Raw genomic sequence first — 26,719 nt, 5'->3', positions numbered from 1 at the left:
GTATGTGTTAATCTATCAGCTCTTTCTTTGGAACAGACCCTCAAGAGTAGTAAGACGTAATATATGAAATCTTCCATACCTGGACCAGAGAGGAAGAACACAGAATATTGAAATGTGTTCCCATCAAACATTTGTGTTCATTTAAATAAACCAAAGTGTTTGTTTTTTATGAAAAGAATGAAGTAATGAAAATATCCATGACATATTTAAAATGAGTCTTAGCGACATCAAGTACACCAGGTGCCCTTATCAATTATGCTCTCCTTTATGTTCAATTTATTTAAATAGACTAGGAAATACAATAATAGCATAGGAGTGTGCAGTGAAACACAGAACGCATAGACTATTTTTAAACAGCTTGGACAAACAAGGTTCTCCATTAGCATAAAAATAAAGTGTTGGCAGGATATTACTCACTAATATTCCCATCTGCATTTGGCATGGTGCATTGCCTTCAAGCTGACACTTTCAGTGTGTCAAATACTACTGTCTTTACTTTCCAAACAAAAGAATTTCTTCAATTCTAATTAATAATTATGTATTAGGCTACAATGAACCTGTAATTCAATTCTGAATGCAAATTTTACTTTAATTAGTTAATCTCTTTGGACAACTGTTCCCTAGAACATTATGAAACAAATGTCAATCACTACCCTAATGAAAAGTGATTGTTTGAAAGCACTGAATGGTGCTAGAAACATTAATTTGTTCTTAAAGTCCATATTTAATGCAAATGTAAGTAATTCATCTGTGAAAATCATAATTTGTGGTCTGCTCGGATCAGGTCTTTCCCACAGAACAATACAGCCCTCAAAAGAATATGAAAATGGGCTCAAATACAATGTACTTTTTTCTGTGAAGACACTAAGTAAAAAGTGCAATGATAGAAGTCTGAAGTGAAGCTTGTTCCGAAAATTCTAATAATCAAAAGCGATCACCGATGTATTGGCTGCACACAAACATGGGTCGTGGTTTAGTGATGGAGTTGTAACGGCTGGACTCAATGATCCTAAAAGTCTTTTCATTGTAAGTGATTCTTTGATTCTATAGCAGGATTTCAGCAAGAGCATCAGGTTCAATTTTTGGAACACCATGGATTTCTAAAGAAGCTTGCCCATATCGGTATCTTGTAAAAGAGGGAATGCATAGGTTGTATTTTACTATTGCATTAATGTGAGACAACACTCCCCATAGAAATTCTACATACCTGAAAGACAGCAATAAGGAAGCCTGACTTCAGGAAAATCTGAATGAGTTAAGGTGACACAGCCCACAGGATGAATTTTAAAGAATTTGGATTAATAGGCCTTTTGTAAGGATCAAGTTTTGATTCCAACTTTCATTCCAAGGTTCATTGTTCTTATGGACTGTACTGATACTGTAGGTGATAATTTTTCCCCTCCGTGGTTGCTATGTGATGCCTAAACACTTTTTTCTTCGAGAAATTAAGTGCTGTTTATGGATGTAGAGGAGATTGATCAGTAGCACCATGTACGATGTTGATCTCTTCTTTAGTCTTTGTTAGATGGGTAATGTATCGACTGGCCATCCTAGCAATATTTTCTGGTTTCCATTTTATACAGACTAGGAAAATTCCTCTTTTTACTCTGAGAAGCAGTACGGTTTATCTGAGAATGTATACTTCTCCATTCATCATCTGTTCATTTTACATATAAATTATATTCCAGATGTAATTACTCAACCTCATATGTCATATTAACATTTGACTAGAGATTAAAATCTGCAGGAATTAAAGTATCAATATAAAGTTGCCTTGCAGACAAAATGTGTCCACAACAGATGAACTGTGTTGATAAAGGTAAGTTATGAGTCCAGGAGTTAGTGAGTTCACTGAAGGACACCAAGCCAGTTCTGTCTCCATGGATCACATTTTTTATCTTAGATGTTACACTGTATAAACAGAAAATTAATACAATAAATTACTGTATGTGTATCTTTGTCTTGCAAGGACACGAAGATCAGAACTATGGCACAAGTTCACTTTACTAGGTGCAGAAATTAAATTTTTGTAGTAATGAATAAGTGTATTCAACAGTATTTTAGCTATATAATGTCTATATTAAAAGAAATTAAAAACAACTAGCAGTTTTTATGCATTTCTGTCCCATTCTGAAGCTGTGTGATTTCCCATCATCTGTCACATTTAACATTACAGGGTCTAGTGAGATGTCCTTCCAGCTGAGGACAGCTGACTACTGCTCAGTTCCTCAGCAGGAAACTTGTTTCTTCTTTTAGTGGGCATATAGATTGCTGTGCAAATGGGTGAGCAGCTATTCAGGCTATTTGATTACTTCCAGCAGCAGCAGAAAGATGGAAAATCAAAGCAATTGAAAAGCTTGGGTCAGTCAGTCTAACAGACTTGGGAATCTTTTCTGAGAACAGGACAGTGGATTAGAATATTGTTTATTTTATAAAGAGCAATGAGTTACTAAACTACCGTAGACAAAACTTAAATATACAAGTGCTCTTTCTATCCACCCATCTTGTAAGACTTCAGAGTCAGCTTCCCAGAACCACCATGTTTAGGCTATTCTTATTTTCTAACCGCTCTTCATTACAGCAACTCCTTGGCATGTTACAAAGATCAATAGTTCTTTTACTTCTTTCAAGCTGCTGAAGCTGCCCACTGAGCAGAAGCGAGCTAACGGGCACTTTCTTGGTGTGCCAGTCACAGTAAGGGACATTCAGCATGGGGCACTCTGTTCCCAGCTTCACAACACATAGTATGAGTATAGTTGGTGGGTTTTTTTTGCTTTAGGAAAGGACTATATAAACTTCAAGCAATTAAAAAAAAAAAAAAATTAGTAAGCTTCTAGGCACCCTATTTTTTCAGAAATTGAGTGATTTTCCAGTTCCATGTTGACTTAAGCATTTCCAATACAGAAAACAGGGAGAAACTGTTTCATATGATAACATGATAACATAAGCATCTGTGTTTCTGTTTCCTTTTTCTTTATTAAACTCTGGAAAACATGAAATGCATTTATATTTTTTCCTCTTTTTTAATGTGTTCTTTTTATCTTTCAGGATATTATCACTAGGGTACAGAATGGTAAACCCAGAGATATGCTGCTTTTTATTATAGTTACTTAAATAACTACCACCAGGTCTTAAAATTACTCAGAATGTAGTTTGAGCCAATTAAATGAGTTTCAGTAACCTGTGTTCTAAAAAATTCAGTTCTACATTTAAGAAAGCCTAAAAAATAGTCACTGCTCAAGAGGAACATTTCTGCAGCAAGGGAGAGAACTTAAGGAGGAAGAAAAATGGAGATAATTCCTGCCTTTTACAGCCAGATTTATAATCTGGACCGTCCAAAAGGAAGCCATGAAAAACCTGCAGTTTTTCCCTCCATGTTTACACTAAATATGGAATTGCAGACAAGTCAGTTTGAGTTAGCAGGTACTGCCTGCATGACCTCTTCATTTACAAACTGACAGCAATAGTTGTCTGTTGAGCTGCTTTCAGGTATCTGGGTTCATCAGTTGGAGAGACGGTTCATAAAGCAGCCTGAATACATGACTGAGTAGTTACTATTTTGAAGAGGGACTGAAAATTGCTGATTAGAATTAAAAGCACCTTCTGTAATATCCCATGTTCAGTCTTTTGTCACTTTTTAAACTATTTACCTGAACCTAATTTAAATGTTTGTATTTGTAATTTGTGATAGCTGTTGCCCTTATTAGTCATCCTATTAAAAAACCCAAACAAACAAACAAACAAACAAACCCCAAATCAACCAACCAAAAACCCCATAGGTTAGTTTACCTGACATTTTTATTGCCTGTTTGTAGTAATTTGAAATTTGTCTCTGAAGACTGATACCTGAGCTCTCTGCATGTTCACTGTTTAATTTATCATATTTTATTTAATTTAATATAATTTTAGCAAAAGAGATAGCAAAAACTTATTTGGGGAAAAATTATTCCTCTGAAAAGAACTGCCTACATTTAATCGACCCAAACTTTGATAGAATTTCTATAAATTCAAATACTTAAAAAAATTTAATATTTATTTAGGGTTTGCCAACAACCCTGAGAGTATGTTCCTTTCTTTACCTAGCTCCAAATGTGTCTTTTATGCCACTTACTAGGAGAAACCAGTTTCTTGTCTAGAAAGTGGCAAGTTATCTTACCAGGGACTTTTTATTTTCCATCCTGACGTCTCTTTGCTTTTTTCATGTGCAAGTACTGAAAATAGCTGTGGCCAAGTTTTCCGAACAAAAGCCAGTTACAGAAACACGGGATCACTGAGGTTGGAAAAGACCTCTTAGATAATTAAGTCCCACCTTTAACTGAACCTCACCCTGTCAGCCAGACCCTGGCACTGAGTGCCACATCCATTACAAACATTTCTTACATCCTGCCTGTTTTCCACTCTTCAGTCAAATTCTTCTAAGAAAGCTCTGTTTAGACAGAACAGAAGCTTAGGATAATTTTATAAAATAGAAATGCAAGTGCATATTTTATCTTTAATGCTGTTTATAACAGAGCATCTATATGATTTTCTTCTACTTTAAGAAAATGTTCTTTCTACAAAGAGAGACTAAGATAGTCTATTTATTATTTTGTAGAAGCTCACAACTTTAATGATAATAATTTCATTTGCCTTAAAAAAAAATAATTAAACTTAGATTCTAAGACAATATGCCTGAATATAGATTTAGTTTTTATACTCAATGTGTCAAAGGCCAAAAGTGATTTTACGTAATTCATTTACTCCTACTTTTTTTCAGATGGATGCTTATTCCCTATTGAAAAAGCTACTTAGTTCCTTATATATTCGGTGGTATGCTCTTGTAATCTTGAGTTTGGCAAACAATAACAGTTACAAATTAAACTATTCAACTTGAATTCAAGTTGGCTATAAAATATTCTTTATTAAACTTCTTTTTTTTCATTAAATTATAAAAAAAAAATCAAAGTTCCTAGATTATTTAGATTAAATATTTTAAATATTCTTTATTTAGATTAAATATTTTATCTAAACTCAAACATTTAGTTAAAATTCTGCTTAAAAATGTGTACTGTTAACAAACTTGAAAAATTAGAATTATAATTTATATATACTTACAGATTGCAAGACTTATTACTTGTGTTATTATTGCAAATGCTGTTAAATTTATGTTTATGTTTGCTAACTAATAAAACTCCTAAACCCAAATCAACCTCAATCTTTAAGCATAAAAGAGTAAGTTATTTTTATTCTATCTTCCTAAAAATTCTCTTGGACTTTTAAAAAGAATATTGGGTTTCAATATCAAGAAGTCCTTCTGACTGATTATTATTTTCCATATAAAATATGGTGTCAAAAGAACAACACAACAATTTCTTGTCAACAAGAAATTATACAATATTATGAGGAATTGTAGCCTCAAAATGGCAGATTAGTCTGTGCCAAAAAGACATTTAAATTTTAGGCCCTCTTGCAGCCAATATTTTTAGAAAAATGTTCTATACTGTTCACCTGAAAAATGTTTTACAAATGAGTTGGCATGGAGATGTGGAGATCCTGCTCCCTTAAAGCATTTAATTATGTCCCTGCCATCAAGAATACGAATAATCGCACCTCAGTGGGGCTGCTTATAACTGACTATCTGGATTATAGTATGAATATTGAAAGACTTAATCCGCCACTCTTGAATAAGGAGTAGCCATATGCAGTACTTTTGCAAAATGTAAAATTATATATCATATCATATCATATTGTCCATATGTAAAGCACTTCAACAGATTTTTTTCTATTTATAATCCGTATTATACTGCAAATCTTTTAAAGTATTCTATCAAAAGGAAGCACCTAGAGTGTAACCAGAAAAAAATAAGTGGCAAAATATAATCTAAAGTGACTCAACATTTCCCATGGTATTATTTTCCACTGCACTGGTCTAAAATATACTGACAGTTACTGTTCCGAAAGGGGGAAAAGCTCCATAAATAATAGGTAGGTCAAAGAAGTTCCATCTAATTTGCCTTCTACAAGCTGAAGCAAATGCAAGATAGAGTTTATTAGAATTTCAAGTGCAGAAGGGTAAATGTTAAAACTGCATTAAATAATTTAAGCAAAATAAAACATTTAAAATTGAAAGTATTCCATGAACTACATGTTACAAAAAATAAACCAAAAAAGAAAAGATGCTATAATATGTCTCTGGGATGTTGTCTGGGAAGATGGCAATGAGAATCTGCTTTCTAGATAAATTTGCTAGATCAATGATGACATGAAGCACAGATAGTTGTATCTGCCTTTGACTAACTAAAATAAAACATGTATTTGTGTCTTATTACAGTGCAAGAGATAGGTCAATACAGTTTCATATTCACACACAGTAACACTCATACATACACATAATAAAAGTTTTTAAAAAATCACATTCATTTCTTCATGTTCAACATACCTGGAAAGTTGATGGAAAAAAAATTAGCAGTATGAGTTTGGGTTAGTCTAAAAACTGATTCATCTACTGACTCCAAGTGGCATGATACCATTGGGATTTTCAGTGGAGGAAAAACAATGGGGAGGGGGATCTGCAATGGATACGTCAAAAGTTGGGCAGCATGAATTGCTGCGCTTCTCTACTGGAAGTAGGAAACTCCTTCAACTAACAGAACCTCCATGGGGCTCCCAGACCTAGCTCATATATCTGCACTTTCTAAACAGTCAGTTTGGATTTCCCTAGCAATATCGGCATTCCTTTGGCTCTAACACAGTATCTGTTAAAAACAGAAAAAAAGGGGTTAAATTTCCTGGAACATATGTCTGGGCTGCTGCATGAAGGAAAGCCTATGTAAACACAGGTGGGAAAACAGATGGAGAAAGGAAAAGATAGCAGGGAGACCAGTCTTATCTTGTGTCCTTTGTGGTTGAGAGGAATTTTGCCAGTGACTACAGAAAAGAGCAGGATGAGACCACAGTGAACAGTCAGGCCTCTGTCCACCAGCAAGAAAGCAAATGAAGTAACAGCAGAGTCCTGAACATGTTCCCAAAAATCCTCCTTTGAGTAAGCTGTGCTGAGTCTTACTGGTTGGGTAGTTACTCCTTTCTTCTTCTCTCTGAAGGCATGTCAGCCCCACTCTAACGCACCAGTTTAGCATGGAGGCAGCTCAGCGCGTGCTTATCGGAAGCAGGACTGCTGGTCCCGAGCCCCTCCTCTGACTCCACAGGGCTGGTGGCTGCAGGGACACAGGACCTCATGAAACCACTCCTGCTCATCAAAGTCCTCTGCACTAACTTTGGGACAGCTTAAAACTCTTCTGTTCGCAGGGCTCACAGTCTTAGGCAAGTTATCAAATGGCTGAAAGCTGCTTTTCCCCTTGGTTCTCTAAGCAGGAGCCTGCGGTCTGTAGTGGAGTGCATGGGAACACCATCTGACTGAGTCTGGTGTGAGAGGTATGCAGAGAAGTGGAGGGTCACAAGGTATGAGGGAGCAAAAGGCCTTTCCAGAAGGGAAAGAGAAATTGCAGGGCCCGATCTTACTGTGATGACTGAAGTAGCCTTAAGAGCCACACATGGAGCCATCTGAGTAAGAGGAAGGAGATCATTGGAAAGGATTTATTTTATTAAAGCAAACTTCTCTTTAGTTTATTACACTCCTGCATGTTTGATGTGAGTAATTATCAGAGATTTTGAATTACTGACTTACATAATATTATTATGGACTTATTCTGAAACAGCAAAAATCAGAATTGTCGCACAGAAGTGGTATTACACCAGTTTCTATCAATATGTATTTGTATAGGTAAATTAGATTAGTATTACGCTCATTAGATATGTTAATAATTCTGCTCTGTAAAGCCCCAGTAAGTGATGAACTAATCTTTTCTATAAGCAAAAGACTCATATTCTTGTGCTTCATCCCTAAAGATGTCAAAGTCTTTGCATTTTGCCAATCTTATAGGTACAGTGAAGAATGAATCTGTTCAGTAATTCCTCCTGTCACAAGAAGAGTAATTTGTAATCCAATCACCTAGTACTGAGAGGAAAAGGTTCAACAGAATTGAAATCTGGCAATTTCCTTCCTACCATTTATTATTGGGATTATATCACAAATGCGTTCGAACTACCAAGATATTAAAGAGAAAGACAAATACGCACTGAGACGGAGAAAGCAAAAATGGGGGAGCTGTCATTATCCACTGCTGTGTACTTAAGTTTGTATTTTCAGTATTGTAAACTATAGATACGCATGACCTTGGACAAAATGACAAAAAAATGAAACAACTTCTTAATCACAACATCCTCAAAATACAATTGCTTGTATTTTTCACCTGCTTTCTGATTCTTATTCTCCATCCCAAGAAGGCTGAGTTCAGGTGTGTTGATCTCAAGCTTTCAATTCAGCTTAACTGCAAACACATGTGCAGTCAGGTTTTCCTACTCACTATTCAAAAGGGATAGGTGAAAGCAGCTTCCCACTCTTTTCCAGCTTCTGGAGGTTGTTCAGATGTGTGCTTCCCCCTTGCCTTTTCCTCCCTTTCCCATCAGTCTCATGCCCATGCTGTTCCCCTGCACTCTCAGCTCCTCTGTCTCCTATTTATTTGCACCACTCACAACCTGACTCCTGTCCACAGCGTCCTCTCTCTGTTGATACCTATCTCACTCCCCACACTCTTCCTACGGTTTTGTCCTGTGTGTTAACATAGTCCACAACATCCATTCCTTCTCTCCTGACCTTCATTCACATGTTACTCACCCTACAGCTGGAAGGAGAAGATCATAATTCCTTGGATAAAAAATTGGTTGCATGGTCACATCCTGAGGGTAGCAGTCAATGGCTCAGAGTCCTGATGGACATCAGTGACAAGTGGTGTCCCTCAGGCATCCATACTGGGACCAGTCGTGTGTACTGTCTTCATTAATGAAATAAATTAAGGAATCGAGTGCACTCTCAGCAAATTTACTGATGAATCCAAACTGAGCAGTGCGGATGACACATCTGAAGGATGGGATGCCATTCAGAGGGACCTGGACAAGCTCGAGAAGGGGCCCATGGCAATCTGATGAGGTTTAACAAGACCAAGTGCTGGTGCTGCACCTGGGTAGGGACAAACCCCAGCATCAGCACAGGCTGGGCATGAACAGACTGAGAGCAGCCCTGCCCAGCAGGACTTGGGGGTGCTGGTGGGTGAGAGGCTGGACATGCCCCAGCCATGGCACTCACAGCCCAGAGAGCCAAACGTGTCCTGGGCTGCATCCAGAGCCCCGTGGGCAGCAGGGGAGGGAGGGGATTCTGCCCCTCTGCTCTGGTGAGACCTCTGGAGCATTGCATCTAGTTCTGGGGTCTTCAAGATAGGAAGGCCATGGACCGGTTGGAACAAATCCAGAGGAGGCCGAGATGATCAGAGGGCTGGAACATCTCTCCTATAAGTAAAGGCTGAGAGAACAGGAAAAGAGAAGTCTTAGAGGTGACCTAATTGTGATCCTCTGGTACCTGAAGGTAGTCTACAAGAGACAGAGAGAGACTTTTTACAAGAGCATGTGGTGAAAGGACAAGGGGAAATGGCTTCAAACTGAAAGAGAGTAGATTTACATTAGATACTAGGAAAAAATTCTTTACTGAGAGAGTGGTCAGACATTGGCACAGGCTGCCCAGAGAAGTTGTGGATGCTCTATCCCTGGAAGCGTTCAAGGATGAATACTTGGATGGGGCTCTCAGCAGCCTGGTCTAGTGAACGATTCCCCTGACTATGGTGGAAGGAGCAGAACTAAATTATGTTAAACGTCCCTTTCAACCCAAGACATTCTATGTTTCTATGATTCTAGGGTAATTTCTATTGAGGGCAACCTTATTTCATCCTGTAAGAGAAAATATGTATCAGTGTCAGTGGGAGAAGTTTCTCTTGTACTTGTAAAAGGAAAAGATGCCTCCACTGCTATGCTGATAGTGGCAGCAATCCCATTCCTAATTATGGGGAACTAGGAGCAAAACTTCTAATAATGGGGAGCTATTAGCAAACAGAAAGTAAAAACATGAAGGAAGACATAAAAAAAATACACTGATGTTTCAAAAAATAAGATATAGTTCAATTAAAAATAAATAAAATGACTATAGAATATTAAAATCCCATGATTCTTCACTGGTAGCTGTGGCTTACATAATTTCACTGATGTAGAAATGACTATATAACTGCACAGTACAGTGAAAATTATTTTCGTGTATTCTTCCTTGTCTAATTCCTGTCCCTTTTATAAAACGCACATGAACATACATGTGAGGACAGGGATTCTAAGGAAAGGCAGTAAAAAAATTAGTGTTTTCTACAAATTCCAGCAAAATGGTAGGGGGAATATGGCCAATGAAACAGTACCAGAAACTGCTTTCAAATTCCTACTAGCACTTGGATATGTAGGATGATAATGTCCTTCAACCAGCAGTCTGAAAAAAAACACTTACTGGGATGAAAATGAGCACTGTTCACACTGCTGGGCTAAATAATGCTCCTGCACGCAAAGTTCAAGAAGATTATATTTATGAACGCACATCAAGGTCAAGGGACAAAATGCTCTTCCCACATAAATACCAAGAAACAAACCACAAGATCTCTGGGGTTACAGTCTTCTATTTACTCCTTCCCTCCCCAAAGGAGAAACCAGTGAGCACAGATGAGGAAGGAGGCAGACAGTAGTTAAGCCCTGATCTTTCTACTGTCATCACTTTGCATGTCCCTTAAAAATAAACAGAAGAAGTACAGCAGAAGTGTAGTCAGATTCATCTATTCCACTGGTGGTTATCCAGGCATGTTCTTTTTGAGAAGAATTACCCAGCAATGGTAAGGTTTATCCAGTTTCCTATTAGACCAGATCTATAGGGAAGGCTGTTTTTAATTTAAAAAAAATTAGGCAAGAGAATTTAAATGTTCAACATCAGTTTCAAACATCAAGATATTTCCTCTTTTTTACTGCAACTTTTGGTTTTCCAGGCTTTCATTCTCCCAACAGTCTCCATTCAAGTCACTCTCAAATACTGGTGATACTGCTTTGGTTCCTCTGAAATCTTGGCTTTCACACTAATCTCCAGTTCTCCCACAACTTAAGGGTTGTTGTTTTTTACTGGTAAGCTTTTTTACCTAAATATTTTTACAGATATAATGTTAGCACAGAAATATTTTACATATTAAGAGTTTGAGAAATGTTTTCCAAATCCAAGGCAGCATGCTGGTTGTCATGGGTTAGCAAGCATAGTCCCGGAAGTGATGTTCTTGCAAAGGGGTGCTTACAGCTTCCTCTGTGAACTGACAGAACCTATCAGCTGGCCAGTTTGAATATGGACAATTCTTTGAGCCACTTAAAGTTGTGACCGCCTCTGTGATCCACACTTAAGAATGGACAACCTCCCCCCCCCAGCCCTCTCTTGTTTCCGGTGCTGGGACAGGTGGCTGCGGGCCCCATGCGGGGACCAGTGGGCCCAGCAGAGGCCCTGCTTGGGCCAGGCCACGGCCATCCTGGAGCCGATGGGCCCTGTTCCACCTGTGGAACAGCCCCCCCCACCCCAGCCCTGCTCTGTGCAGACGGAGCAGCCCGGCTCCCCCTCTCCAGTGCGGCCAAGATTCAGCTGAAGCTGCACCGCTGTCCAACAAAAGATCATGTGACCAACAGCAATAAGTGAAATTCCAGCTGCAAGGCCCGGGTGAGATTAACCCTTTTAGTGCTGTGAAGAGCTGAAAACCTGAGGGAGAAGAAAGAGGAGATGCTTAAAGCTGAAATTCTGTTGTAAAGCTATGATATATCAGAGTACCCGTTGTAATTTCATGAAGGCATGGGGGATGGAGCGTTCAACTTGTACTTGTGAGCAAAAGCACCTGTGCTGAGATAGGCAGATGCTGAACCAGCTGTAATTTCATGAGAAGTTTGAACACGGAGAGATGGAAGTGATGAGGACTTTTGCTCCAAATGGAAAAGGAGACGACCTCAGTTCGTAGAGATGCTCCCAGAGATAGTCCTAGAGATGAAGATGAGGAGGACCCTTTGCTCCCAGGGAAAGGAGAAGGACCTCTGTTCTTAGAGATGAAATGCTCCCAGAGATGGGTGAAGAGAACTTTTGTTTCTGAACGGCTCAACCTTAAAATTGTACCCCAGTAATTCAAGAGTGGACCCTCAAAAGCAGTTGTGGGAAAAGCTGCAAGTTGGGGGAAGGGACTCACATGCAAGCAGAGAACCAACCTGGGTGGCTGTCTCGTTGTGATAATGTTTTCATAGCATGGGCAAGAGAGACTCCTCTTCCTAAATGGACTGAACAAGGCTATTATGGAAGTGGTAAACAGGCTGAACATCTCAAGTGTTGTCTTTTTACATTGTCAGTGGGAGAAGGGAGAAAGGTGGGGGGAGGAGAAGTGTTCTGAAGGTGTGGTATAATTTTTTTTTCCTCTTTTTAAGGTCTGTTAATAAACTTCTTTATAGTCTTTCAAGTTTGGTGCCTGCTTTGCATTTCTCCTAATTCTTATCTCACAGAAGGTAAACAGTAATGAGTATTTTGGACCAAACCACTACACTAAATTGGTGTTTCTGCCTGGTTACAAACCGAACCCGCTACACTGGTGAAACCCTCCACTGAGTTCTGGAGGTAAGCCTACAAATCTCTCCAGAGTCAAGGCCCCGAAGTAACTCAGCTCTGGGACATACCTGAAAGACAGAAGTTCGCATCTCTGAGCTGGGACAAGGAACTTTCAAATCATAAGACATTCAGAAGTTGAAAAAGCATCTGTTTAGGCATGGCACCCTGTCACCTGTGTGCCCTTTACTTGCTTCTGGGAGCACAAATGCTGATATTGATGTATTGTGTCAGACCTGGGAGCTATACAGATCTGTTGTTTTAAGTAGCATCATCTTAAACAGAGCATCAACCTCAGATTTCTCATCTCTCCATTAAGCAAAAAAGTGGTTATTTGTCTTAGGATTTGAATGGGGCCTTGCTCTTCCAGTTTATTATTTTATTACTGTGCAATATTTCTCATGTCTGCTTTGGTCAAGAAGCTTTACTCAGATTCTGATACACACTTCAGGGAAAGAGGGCATTCTCCAGAGAGATAAGCATGTTTGAACTATTTTTTATTTTCTGCTTTGACAATCCAAACCTTTTCAATTCACAGATATCTAATTTGGTGATTGTTTCCTCTCTTTTCAGCTGCAGTCATAGAATTATAAAATCATAGAATGGTTTAAGTTATAAGGGACCTTAAAGATCATCTAGTTCTAACCCCCCTGCCATGGGCTGGGATGACATTTCACTAGATCATGTTGCTCAGGGCCCAATCCAGCCTTAAACACTTCCATGGATAGGGCATCCACAGCTTCTCTGAGCCAGATAGGTTTTTCTTCTCCCGAGCTAGAAACATACTTCTGGAAATTCACAATATATGGTGTTTTGCTACAACAGATCTGAACCACTCCACTTTGGATCTTAGGGCATTTCCTTTCTCAGCTTCTCTCTCCCTGTGCACTTGCCCCTCCTCACCTCTCCTCACCCCTGCATGCTACAGCAGCAGCTATTACCTTCCATTTGCCCCAGTAGCTGTCAGGCTTTGGATACATTACCATCCATTTTTGCAACACCTGTCTCATCCCAGCTACAGTTTGGATGGCCAAAAGTGCTTTGGTATGCAGTGTAATAAGTTCTTGTAGTGTCTGGATATTGCAAGTAGCTTATTTTTTTGTCTGCATTCCTGTTAAGAAGGGCAGCAGATGAACAGGATGAGCTAAATAGTTGTTTGCACTGCAACAACAGGCTGACAGTTATGTAAAATACTTTCATGTGCAATCTCCTCTTATCCTCTGCTGGTTCAGAGGAGTATTATGGCCAGATTCAGCATGCAGGCCCTTGCAAACTCATTTTCATAAACTAGGGCACTGCTAAGCATAGAGGAGACCAAGACCAAGACCAAGGTTGCTCTGTTTCTTCATCCTCAGCATTTACCTTTTCTTTCTGCTTAATCTCCTGTCTTCAGCATCTACAGATTAATCCTGTGGGGTAAGCACAAGACCTCTTTACCAAAGCACTTCTACAAATACTGGTGATACAAATCACCTTGCAGAGGCTACTTCAGAGTGACAAGGTCTGTGGGCCGGATCAGGAGCAATTGCTTTAGCACATTATTCTAAAATGGGATTAGTTAAGTAACTCTGTAGCCCAATTCAAACATTGAGCCAAATTCACTTTTCTTGGCCTCCCCCTTCTGTATACCAACTAAATGGCACTGATTAGGCTTACAATTGAGCATTTTCTAAAAGGCGTTCAGGTCAGCTGTGGGATCATTGACAGAATTAAACAGCAAATTAATACAATGACCAGCTAACTGCAAGTCTCATGGGCAGCAGTGGTACACACACAGATATTCAAGCAGCTTCGGAAAACCAGCCTTTCTGCTGCTTATGGAAGCAGACACCTATTCTATTGCACAAAGACAATTTACAGTCACAGGGAACAACTATTTTATATCATCAATTATTATATGTAAGAAAAGCAATTGCTTTCATTGAAATATAAATATTCAGATGCCTTCATCTAAGCAAAAAGTCATTTTTCATTAGGATTACCAGATTAATTTAATTAGGATTAAAATTAATGCCTGGTTTTTATTAATATACATCTATTAGAAATCTACCTAGTCAGATAGGAAGTCCAATTTCTCATAGTATATATTGGAAGGATAAACATGGATGTATGCTAGAATTCAGTGAAAAAGCACTAATAACATCTTGAAATATTCATGAATTACAAAATATCCCATGCAAATAATGCTCTTCTATTCACTGGTAATTTTGCAATCCTTACTATGATTTTTACCTTTAGATTTATGACTCAAAAAATTGTATTCTCTTAAAAATACTAATTCTGTCAATTTTTCCTTTCAAAAGCTGTAAAATTACTGTAATTATATTTTTATTTAAATATTGTCTATTAAATAACAGTGCTCTGAATTTAAGATAACTTCAAAATTCTGGAAGGTCATTCTGCATTTTTAATAGCTGTCCTCACAACAGTAAGCAGACTCTGAATATTTTATTCAAAAATATTTTGCAAACTCTTCACTGCAGTTTGAATTGTCTAGGCAAATGACTCTTAGCTGACTTACTCAGAAGTCTCTTTTTGTCTGTTATCTGAACATGTTTTGTTCTAGTGCATTCACTCCAGTATTATCATTCATTTTTTCCTACTCACCTCCAAAGTAAGAGCCATCTGTCAGCTTCAGCTCCTTATTGGATTTGGTGATGACACCAGCAACACCGTGTTGAATGAAATACATCTTCTTACCCACAGCCCCTTCTCGGATAATATAATCTCCAGGTTGGAACACCTCAAATCTCAGTTTGCTTAGCATGGCAGTCACAAAATTTGGGTCTGCATTAGCAAAAAGAGGCATTGTAGCCACCAGCTTCCGACAATTGAAGTTGACAATCTCCTAAATGGGAAGGAAACATCGTGATAATAATGGTCAATAAATATGTACAATATGATGGGCATTGAAAAAAAAAAAACTTTCTGCTTTCCTTACAAAGAATTTCTTTATGCTCATATTGGGACTTTTCTGTGTCTCTCTGCTTACTTTAGAATGTATTTTCATCTGTTTCTAGTGAAACAAAAGTGCAGTGTGACTTGTATTTCTAAGGTTAAAGGTTGTCTCCTTCTGGTGACTTTTCACATGTTATTTATTATTATTGCCATTGGAGTTTAAGGGCAAAATATGACAGAAAGATAAAAATTAAATAGGAGTTACACTGCTTGACAACAAGATTGGCTGTTGCAATAACTATATTAAGCGATGAAGTTATGCAAGCCCTGTGTTTCCCAAATATTGCACCAGTAACATCTTTCTGAACATATCCAGTGATAATATAAATATACGTTACTGAAATCAACAGGAAAATTTCCTTCACAGTTTCTAATTCATTTTATAAACACAGAGACATACATTTCTGCCCTTCCAAGAGATATGCATAAAGTAGACCCCTATATGCAGAAAGCACTAGTATTTTTCTAGGGCCTTAAGGGTTTCTCCTACCAAGGAGAAACTGCATTTACAGAGCACACCTACAGAGAACATCTACATGAAAAGATTAGTACCAAAAAGAGCTGTAAGTATCGTACTTGCTTTAAATAAATAAAAACAAAACAAAACAAAACCCTATGAACAATTTCTGAAATATTTCCAAGCTCATTCTTGCAGACCTTACATTGTCTTAGGAAATTAACATGGTCAGTTGCCATTACAGATTTAACATTGTATTGAAAAAGTGAGACTTATCAGTATTACTCATGGAGAGGGCTCAGGCAGGCAACATCTACTGAGGTAGCAAACTCAACATGACAGGAAGAGCAAATATAATCATCTGTATACAAATGCAAACAGAGCAAATAAAAGAAAAATACAGCCAGCAGTCACCTAACTGCTTCGCAAAACTAAATATGCCTTTATTGTCAGTGGAGTACCCCTAGCATTTCTTACACTAATCCAAGGCTTCAAGATTGATGTAAAGGAGACATTCCACCTACCAGTGCTCTCACTCCCTTGACTGCATTCCTTCTGGAAGGGCCTTTTTCAACTTCATATACATCTGCTGTCTCATATATCTCATATGTGCCATGCAGACAACTCTCTGAGCATGAAGCTCGGATATGCTTATCCACAGATCAGACAAATACTTTTCCTCTGCCAGTCCCAAAATGTAATATCCTGCTTGTAGACAGGATGGGGAAGTTCAGGTAATTTCACACCACAAGCAACAAAACCATATTGGGTTCTTCAAATCAGTTCCCTTGAATCTGGGAAAGAAGGGGAATCCCCCTCTGAAGGGAAGCCATTTGCTACTGAAGCAATTAACAAGCAAGTGCATGAAGAGCGAAGAGAGTGAAGGAACAACCACCTTTCCCTGAGCATCCTTTCCAAATAAATCTAGTGGGACTTAGAAAAGTAAATTGGAACAAAATGTCTCACCAGGCACCCCACAAAGTAGTCCCCCTTGTAAAAACACATAGTAAATTTTATGCAAGATACCTTCTGTTTGCCTGAATCTAAACATTATCTCAAGTAACAGCACTGCAATTTATGAACTGCCAGATAGGTGACATTCAAATCTGTGAATACTGCTGAGTCAGAAAGTCAAGAGGGGTAATCCAAAAACACCCTCTAAGTATATTTTTTTATGATGCAATAAATATCACAATGAGATTCCAACTGGATGTCTTTCTAAAGCATGAGAAGCTTGTTTTCCTTCTTTTTTAAACTCTCCATTTCTTAGTAAAGCTCCAGCCATCACCTCCCTCCCAAAGGAAAGTTATTTGCTTCCCCCACTGCTAGCAGTACAGTGGTATCCCATGAGGAGCCCCAGACTACATCCTCTGCTCCCTGTGAGACTGCCTTGCTGCCATCTCCACTGATGCTGGCAATAACTATTACTTGTCTTGTCTTGCTCAGGGACTTTTCAGTAGGCTTGCTGCTTGTTTCCTGGTTCTGAAAGTGAATAGCTTGTCTTGCATGCCCAGGAGGGAGAGAAAGGAAATTACTAAAGAAAGCAAAAATTGACTGGAAATTATATAGAAGCTGGTGGGGAAGCACAGAAAAGGCTGGGAGAGTAGAAAGTTCAACTCCAGTCAAGATTAGGAAGAAAGAGTAAAATAGACTTAGGTGGAGTAGTACTATGAAAGAGAGAATGGGAGGAAAACAAAAAGAAGGAACACAAAGACCTAGAAAAAAACAGACAGGAAAAAAGAAGGCAGGAAGCTTGACTTTAAAAACAAAATGAGAAATGGAAACTGCTGAAACATGAGAACACAGGAACACAAAACTTGGAAAATAGGTGTCTGGAGTGAAAGCTGAGAAGTAGGGCAGGTGAAGTAAACAAAAGGGAAATCGGAAAAAAAGCGCAAAGTTATCTGTAACATATCGTTAATAGTATGATAGGAGAGACCAAGACATGCAGAGAAGGGAGAATTCAGACCTAGATGACTCCTTTGTGCAGACCCAGTCCTGCCAACGCAGAAAGGAATTCATCTCATCTGTGGAATCCCAACAAAACACATCCTCAAAAGAGGATGTTCACACTTGGAATTTCATGTCCTCTTACGGATCAATCTTCTTCCCACCTTTCTCGCACATTATGTAATCTGTATCTGGATATACCCGTGTATACACACACATTATCCTGCTCAGTCTGAGTTGCCTAATGAAGGTACCAACATAGCTACAAAACCACCCTGCTGTGGTAATTTCAGCTGTTATTCCTAGTAATGCATTCATTTTGTTGATTAGTTTTCTGTGAAAGTTTGTGCTAAAGTACAAACTTGCCTTATTTAAGATGTTAGAAGGTGGAAAATTACTGAGGGAGAAAGAAATGTGTCATTTTTAAGTGTTTTGTTTTTCTTTAAAGTGTTCTTTTATTTAAATATGAGATCATTCAAAGCAAGTAAAATATATTTCCCTAAGTCTTAATTACAGGCAGTTCTGCAATTTCAGGTTCTTGTGTATTACTTTAAATATCATCCTGGGGAGAAAGAAACAGTAAAGATTATGAAAGTGTTTTTATGTAACTCAGAAAGTACTAGGAGAAAAAGTTCTGTGTTTTAAAAGAGAGGTAACAAAAGAACAAGCTGACAAATTAAGAGTTGACATTTTGTACAGAGAAAAACCTTTTACTCAAATTTTTCTTTTAATTCTTTCACTCATTTTTCTTTTAATTCTTTCACTCATATTTTTCTTTTAATTCTTTGGAGCTAGGCTGGAACCAGACTATGCTGCCCAATATGATATCTTAATTAAATGAGATTTTGTCTCACCTCTATCTGAAGAAAATACCAAATGAAACCTGAGAAAAGAATCAGGGAAGAAAATACCAAATGAAGCTTGAGGAAGGGATTAGGAGTGCATTATGTAGCTGAAATAGTTAAAGAGCAAGAATGATTCAGACCTACATGGAACAAGTGTCGATCTATTCCAGTTGCTGGTCTCTTACACAAGAATTAACTCAGAGGTGCAATGGTCTGCTTTATATAGGAGATTGGTTAGGTAATTACACTGGCTTCTGCTCCTTTGTACTATATTGGGTTTATTACTCCTCTTGACCTTTCTGGATATTTTTTCAAACTGATGTTAAAGTGTCAGATATTATCATTTTGTGTGGGTTCAATATTTCTTGATGGCTGCTCTGAAGCATCTCAAGATATTATAGAAGCAGTCACTAGGCTGTCCCAGCTGTGACTGGGATTCTCTGATGGCATCTCTACAAGTTTATAGGATCTCTTTTCCAGAATATTTTTAGATGTATGTAGTGCTTTTAGTTAGACTGACTGGAAAATCCTGTTGCTTTAAAGAAGGAAAAGTTCTTGAAAGAGCTGTATGCCTGAAAAGTTCTTTACTTTTTCTCAGTAATTTAGTTGAGCTAATAAAAGCTACTACCTCCGTCTACAAACTGTATTCTTCTTATGTGTAGGGCATTTAGAAAAATAGCTTAGCTTTGTTTGGTCACTTTTACATATTATTGCAAAAATTTAGTGTGTAACTGTAACAATGCACTTTTTTTCTGAGTTTTCTCCTTTACATTTTGCTTTCAAAGGATGCAAAACTAAATTAGTCTTAATTTCCTGATCATTGAAAGGAAGAAATCACTTTACTGAGAAAACTATTTTTTCTCTTAGAAATAACTCACAAATTAAAAATTACTAAACCACCATTAAGAGAGAACTATAGAAAAAAGCATTATATTTGGGGATTTGGGGCTGTTTGATCAGGTTAGATATATTTAAACCCAGTTTTAAGGAGCTATATTCTGTACTTGTTCATGATTTCCTGTAATTTTTTAACCCATTGGTCAATTATAGTCAAGTTTGGCAGAAAGGAGACATCTCACTGATACTAAGTTCTCACAGGTTTTATGACAGCAGGCAGTCAGGAGGACTAGGATTAGTACCCCACTGAGGGAATGACTACATCATTATCTAACAACTTGTTAAATGCCAGAAAATCTACATGTGGCCATGGGATGCAATATTCTTAATTTGTGGTGCACCTGAAATCATTCAAATTGCTTTGACACATTCTGTTTAATCATCTCTACAGAGTGTGACTTAAAAATAAATTTTGCTCAGAGGCTTTTCATGTAAGTAACAACAACTATGTACATTTTTTCTCTTTGAATGGGATTGCCACAATTTTCCATTTTTCAACTACATTGATCAGTTTCAACACAGAGACTCTGTTCAAATTTTACTTAAAATATGGTAACTCTTGCATTGTATGTCTAGAGCTGTGTCAAGAAACACTATTCCTTCTTCTTCAGGACTTGATATTTTGTCATTCTGTTAATATAGCTGGATACTCCTTGTGTCTGCTTTAGAAAAGCTCCCTGTCTAGCCCCTTTGGTTATATATTTTAAAGCCCAAGAATGCTCTGGTCTGAGGTAGCCAACATATCTGACTTCTTCAGGACTTGATATTTTGTCATTCTGTTAATATAGCTGGATACTACTTGTGTCTGTTTTAGAAAAGCTCCCTGTCTAGCCCCTTTGGTTATATATTTTAAAGCCCAAGAATGCTCTGGTCTGAGGTAGCCAACATATCTGACCTAGAGACAAGCCACAAAACCTGAAAAAATCCTCTGATCTCTAAGGCAAAGAGAGTCCATGGGATCTTAATTGCCTTGAAAATCAGTGACCAGACTGTCTATTTACATTTTCAAAGCCCTGCAGTTCCCAAGACCCACAGTATACCTGGATACAGCTTATCCACATGCAGAAAATTTGCTAGCCAGCTGTAAGAAAAACTTAGGCAAAAATAAAGGAAGGAACACAGGCTTTGCAGCAAAACAAATAAATTCCAATTCTACCAGGACTGACAGGACTGAGTCAAAGCAGGGATGTTTTTTCTGTCTAGCTCTGTTCAACTCAGATTAAGAGAAGTCAACCCTAAACAGAGCATATGGTAGCTGGTACTGCTGTCTCCTAAGAGAAAGGAATCTTTTTTTATGCATTTGCAATCAGAAGGGATAAAGATTTGAGCAATTATATTTTCTTGGCTTCGTTGATTAAATGTTGGCCTTCTGCATACTTTTCTGTCATTCCCTTCTTGATTAGAATTTTCTATTCAACTCCTTCTATGCATTTTTTATGCTTCAGGATTATTATTGCATTAAATTCAAATGCAGACAGAATAATCCTTTTGAGGCAATATGGCTCAACCAAACCTCCAATAAAGTCATTCCGACAAAGGATATCCATCTTTTCCCCAGTTTCTTAATTGATTTAATGGAGCTTAAAGAGAAAGCAGTTCTGTGCATCTCAAGCTCCTCTTTGGATTGTCCATTATATTTAGAAGATTAAAAAAGAGAAAAAGAAAGAAAAAAGCCACTATCTATCCACTCTTTCATTCATCCAACTGCTTATCATTCTGTAACTATTTTAAAACAGAATTTAGCTTTCATCTTCTTCAATGTTCTGAAATGTTCAGTGCTACTTAAGTTTGTTTTCCAGCTGGGAGAAGGACGAGAGGCTTTAAAATGGGAGCAGCAATACAGAATGTTTTAGGGCAGTCTGTAAAAGAGAGATAGCCAGTCTAATTTCAAAACCCTGAGAAGTCCTGATAATTCAGATAAGTATTTAAAGTTTGCGCCAGCTGACCAGTCTCTGCTTCTTGAAGGTTTTACCCTTTGAACTTCTGCTGAATGAATTTTCTCAATGCATGCTTTTTGGAAAAAACACCCATAGTTTATTACAGAAGGTAATTTGGAATTACTGCTATACCACAACGGCAGTTGCTGTAGGGACTCTTACTAACTGAACAAATAAACTGCAATTTGCCAAAGTATTTAAGAATCACTATTTCAGTTTTCTGCCCCTGAGTAACTAAATATCTTCATTCCCATTTGTGTGTGTGTACACTGGAGTGTTATATTTGCTAATCCTATACAGTATTTAAAAAATAATATCTTGGGCAGGGGACAATTAAGGCTGAAATCTTTGTTTAGCGGGCATTTTAAATATAGAAGTTGCCCATTATGCCAATGGGAATACAGATTTAAACATGTACTTTAAAACTTTAGCAGAAAATTAATCCTAAGAGTTGTGAAGTTGAAAAAATACTATCAGCACCGATATCCTATTGGTATCCACATGATTATCCATACTTTGTGTTAGTACACGGAAGAATGGCATGAGTTGGACATCATGTTTGCTTGACAATGAAGCACACTTCATGTTTTTCTAAACGTCACTTTCAGTGATTAAGAGGAGAAAAGTTTTGCTAATAATCACAAAACTTAGTCCAGTCTGCTTGCTCACAGGTTAGTATCTACTGCAGCACTGCTTTTCCACTGTCTATGGAGCCTCCAGTCACCTCCTCCAGCTGGTGCACTGCTAGTTCTGGAAACCATTTTCACTACTGAAGATTTGTACTGAAACTCCACCTGCCATCACCAATCAATACATGGTTGACCTTGTATATCATCAGTGTGGCAGCTACTATATTTTAATACTACATCCTCCAAAAAACCCAGTTCAATTGCTACTTACAGCTTTGCTCAATGAAGACTACCTCTTATATCCACCAAAGTCAGTGAGATTTCACCTGATAGCCAGAAGAAAAAGGGTTTTGTTTTAGTATAGTGCTGGAAGGAGTGCTGCTATTCTCAGCACAGTGCTTGATTCACCTGATAGCAAGGGACAGTAATTGTGTTTGAGAGAAAGAAAAAGAGGAGACAGTGGAGTTTCACAAAGACAGCCTGAGTTACATCTGTGTGAATTATTAGGTAAAATATATTGATTGGGGTGCTTTATTGTGTAAAACATGTCAGTTTGAATGCAGGACAGCCTGAAGAGTTTCTCTCACTTGAGAAAGGGAAGGCCATGAATAGAATAACTTGTGGCTGAATGCAGGGAAGAAGAAATCTGTGTTTGAAGCTATGGGGGATGACTGGGGACTAAAACAAAGTATGAAACAAAGAACTAGGTGGTGGAAAAATATAGAAGAAATGGAAAGCTATGGTTTGAATAAAAATTTTTGTGTTATTTCTGATTTGCACTTCTTTGATCAAGATCAGAAACTGAAGCTGTGAATGCTTCCATGGAGAATTATTGTGTGCTCTGAAACAGGCAAGGAATTCCTTCTGCCATTCCACCTCTCCCTCTTTGTCCTCTCTTCCCTTCTTCTGTCCCCCATGTACTGCAATCCAAATGGCCAAAACTAAGCAAGAATAAAGTTCTCAAAGAGAATGTGCTTTATCTACACCCTATGCGTATGGTTTAGTTGACACAATAGGAGGAACAACCAGGAAAACAGTTATTTAAAAATCAGTGGTGATTTGTTCAGTGAGTTATTTTACAGCTCTTGAGCAGCTCTGGATGAGAAATACTGCTATCTTGTTAATTGCTAGGTTAACACTTACTCTTCTTATTATGAACTAAAAGCCCATTGGTTCGAAGGCTCTCTCTATAAATTTATTAATTGGCTTAAATTAAATCTTACTGATTATACTGGATAAATCCCAGTTAGCTGAGCTTGAAATAGCCACACTGAAATTATGCTTAGTGTTTTTAAGTACATTTCATTTTGCATCTAATTTGATTTGTAACTATTTAATGAAGGCCTACTCTACATTATGTGGGAGAAACATCACTCTCTTAACTTATACCTAACACAGAAAATTTAGACATTATTGGACAGCGTATATTCCCCATTTTGAAGTGGTAAGAAAGAGCTTTTGTAATGAATGAGAATTATTTAGACTTCTTAGGAAAATGTGTTACAGGACCCTGGATGCCTATGTGTGTATGAGCTAGAATATTTACAATGCCAGCTATAGATGTACACATTTATATATAACAGAGGGATATAAAAAGAAAGATAAGGAGGACGCACAATCCCTTTCTAATTCTGACTCAGCCTTCGTCACTGCTTTGCAATGGGAACTGGGACAAGATAATTGTAATACCATTTGAATTTGCCTTCTAAAGGAAACAACTGACAAGGATGCTGGAGTGGGATCAGGTGCAAAGGCTCAGTGATCTTATGTTGTGAATAGCAGCTTACAATACAGGTGTAAGAAGCCCATGACCCACATTCAGGCCGCTGCTCCAGAGCCCAAGCATGCAGAAGTAGAAAAATACTGAAAGTGCTGGTTTTAGAGCCCTGGTTTACAGTGAAATGAGGATGATGCTCAGTTGTATGGGTGAGACATGGAGAGCTGGCTCCAGAAAAGTTATCAGCAGGTCATAAAAATGAAATTTCTGGGAATAATTCAGTAGAGTGTCAGCCAGACAGCCCTTAAGACAGAATTTGCTTGAGAGTACGACTTTGGCTAATGTTGGTAGCTGCAGGGCAAGGAGATGAATAAATGGCAAGGGAGTTGTAAAAAGTGGAAAAAATTCTGAGGAGTGCAAATGGTGACAGCAAAAACAGCCTCAATAGCAGATCATGTGGAGCAAAGAGAAGGCAAACTGGCAGGCGCAGACTAGTCAATGTGTATTAGTAATAACAGCTAGAGTAAAAGTAATGCATCAGACTTTAAACATCCAGTAGGCAAACACACTAAATAATGGCATGGCATCAGAGTTACAAAGCGTCACTTTACAACTAGGACCCAAATCACAGTCAATACTTGACAGATCAAGGATGCACTAGGACATTCTCACCATTTGTACATCCTGAAAAGTCTTATTCTATAGAACATGAAGAAGAAGCAGCTATGTAAATAATAAACAAGAAACCAGGTGAGATACCTACAGCCTTCTGCTCTCCACATTTACTACTGCTGCTCTGTTTGCTCTCTGAATACCACCACTGAGGCCTTAAATACTTCTGCTGTGCTTCCCCTCCAGGGCTGGACATGCACTAAAAGCAAAGGGGCCTGATGCCAGCAGGGCACTCAGGAACCACCACTGGCATCTGTGCATGAGCCCAGGCGGCCATGGGATGCAGTTCTTTACATCATTTTAATATTCTTTTTCAAAACAACTTCAGTTCACCTGCTTTCCCAAAGTTTAAAATTTATTTAACTATTAATATCATTTAATTAAATTATATATATGTATAATTAAATTGCTCACTTAGTGAATTAAACATAGGCTGAGGTTTATTTCTGTAAGAAATACATTCCTATAATTTATTCAGAAAGTTCTTCAAATGACTATATCTTAATCTCTACCTTTATATATAAATTTGTCTATATTGATTTTATATCATAGGAGGACCCCTAAACCCCTTGTAAATACAGTTCATTTTAAGGTAATATATTATAAATATAGTCTGGTGGCATAAGAAGTATGTGCTGAGATATATGGCAACAGTAGAAACAGAGACCATATCAGAGTACCTGATGCAACATATGCACTCAGTACCATGCAAAGATATCAAAAGAGTTTTATACAGCATTCTTCTCACATGGACATCTTGGACACATATTTGCATGTATATATATATGTGTGTGTATGTATGTATATATATATATATGCTCTCCCACATGTGTATTTAAATGTGTACATGGACATACCTATATGTCTAGAGATGTACATATTTGTACATTAAATGAAAAAAAAAATGGAAGTGTAACTAATTAATGTGTCCCATTAGAGCTGTATTTCAAATTAGATTTAGTTATCTTATTTAGAGGGTGATACAACTCACGTAAGAGTGTGTGCTTGTATAACCCAAGTTATAATCTCCAAGCAAAGAGGTAAGAGGAAAGAAGATTCTGCTCTGAGTCCCAATTATGTTCTTTGGAAATGAAATGTCCTGATGTTCTATATTCTGCAAGGACACATGATCTGTATCTATTTTCAGTGAACATCTTCTCACATGGTGGCCTAAAAATAGGTCAGCCATGAACTTTAAATAATGGCTCAGGAAGGGTATTAACCTCTTTCTCACAATTCTAAGTTTGTCCCATTGCTCTAAGTATCAATATTATGAAGAACGTATGTGGTGTTAGAGAATGACAAAACAAGCAACCTATGCCTCCATTTCTGCCTCTCTACAGATGTCTTTGCCTCTTTATTCCCTTCAAGGTCTGTTATATATATTAAGCTGTCCACACACAATACAGACAGCATTTCTCTTCCTGTAAGTAGTGAATGTCTTTTCTGCCAGGTGTTAAAAAGCGTGAACTATTTAATTTCCAACCCTGCTTGGTGAAATATGGATGATTGTGAAAACTCATATTTTCATAAATACACAAGTGTTTATTCAAGGTGTGGCAATGATTGGTACATCCAGTTGCTGGATTTTTGTTTTGGGGACTGTGGATATCTGTATTAGCTGTATTTCCCAAATAATAACTCCCACAGCACTGATGCCATGAAGATTTTTTGCCTTTTCTTTTATACCCCTGTTATACCTTTTTACAGCTTCTGTATTCCTAGTGCTTTTTGCCTACATTCTTGGACTCGTTTGTTCAGCTAGGAGACTAAACATTTTAGAAGCTTCGTAGCTAGGGATCAGTGTGCCCCAGACCCCAAGATCCTCTCCAGATCACGTTCTGTAAACTAAGATAGAACGAGCCAGGAGAAGGTTCCTTGGGGAGGGGGGCTCATTCAAGCCTCTCATTGGGGAATCTTTGATGGATATGCTAATTAGTAAGATCTATAGTGTTATACTAGATTTTTTGGGGGTGCATTGTGGTGTGCATTTCGGTGCATTCGACCTGGACATAGTGCACCTAAGGATCCTTAAAATAAATACCAAATCAAAATCCCTTTTTCCCTTCTAACTGTGTTTGACTCTTGA

At 37.9% G+C, this 26,719-nt stretch overlaps 1 protein-coding gene across 1 annotated transcript in view; it reads right to left on the bottom strand.

Annotated features, from left to right (window-relative positions):
- HCN1 (hyperpolarization activated cyclic nucleotide gated potassium channel 1) overlaps positions 1-26,719 on the bottom strand; it is a 203,663-nt gene that overhangs the window by 7,118 nt on the left and 169,826 nt on the right. The window contains exon 6 of the mRNA XM_039567357.1: positions 15,176-15,416. Within this exon, the coding sequence (XP_039423291.1) occupies positions 15,176-15,416 (241 nt within the window). The remainder of the gene's footprint in view (positions 1-15,175; positions 15,417-26,719) is intronic.

The sequence above is a fragment of the Corvus cornix genome, chromosome Z (genome assembly GCF_000738735.6).
Source record: "Corvus cornix cornix isolate S_Up_H32 chromosome Z, ASM73873v5, whole genome shotgun sequence".
Lineage (NCBI taxonomy): Eukaryota > Metazoa > Chordata > Aves > Passeriformes > Corvidae > Corvus > Corvus cornix.
This window is presented reverse-complemented; position numbering and strand designations above follow the sequence as displayed.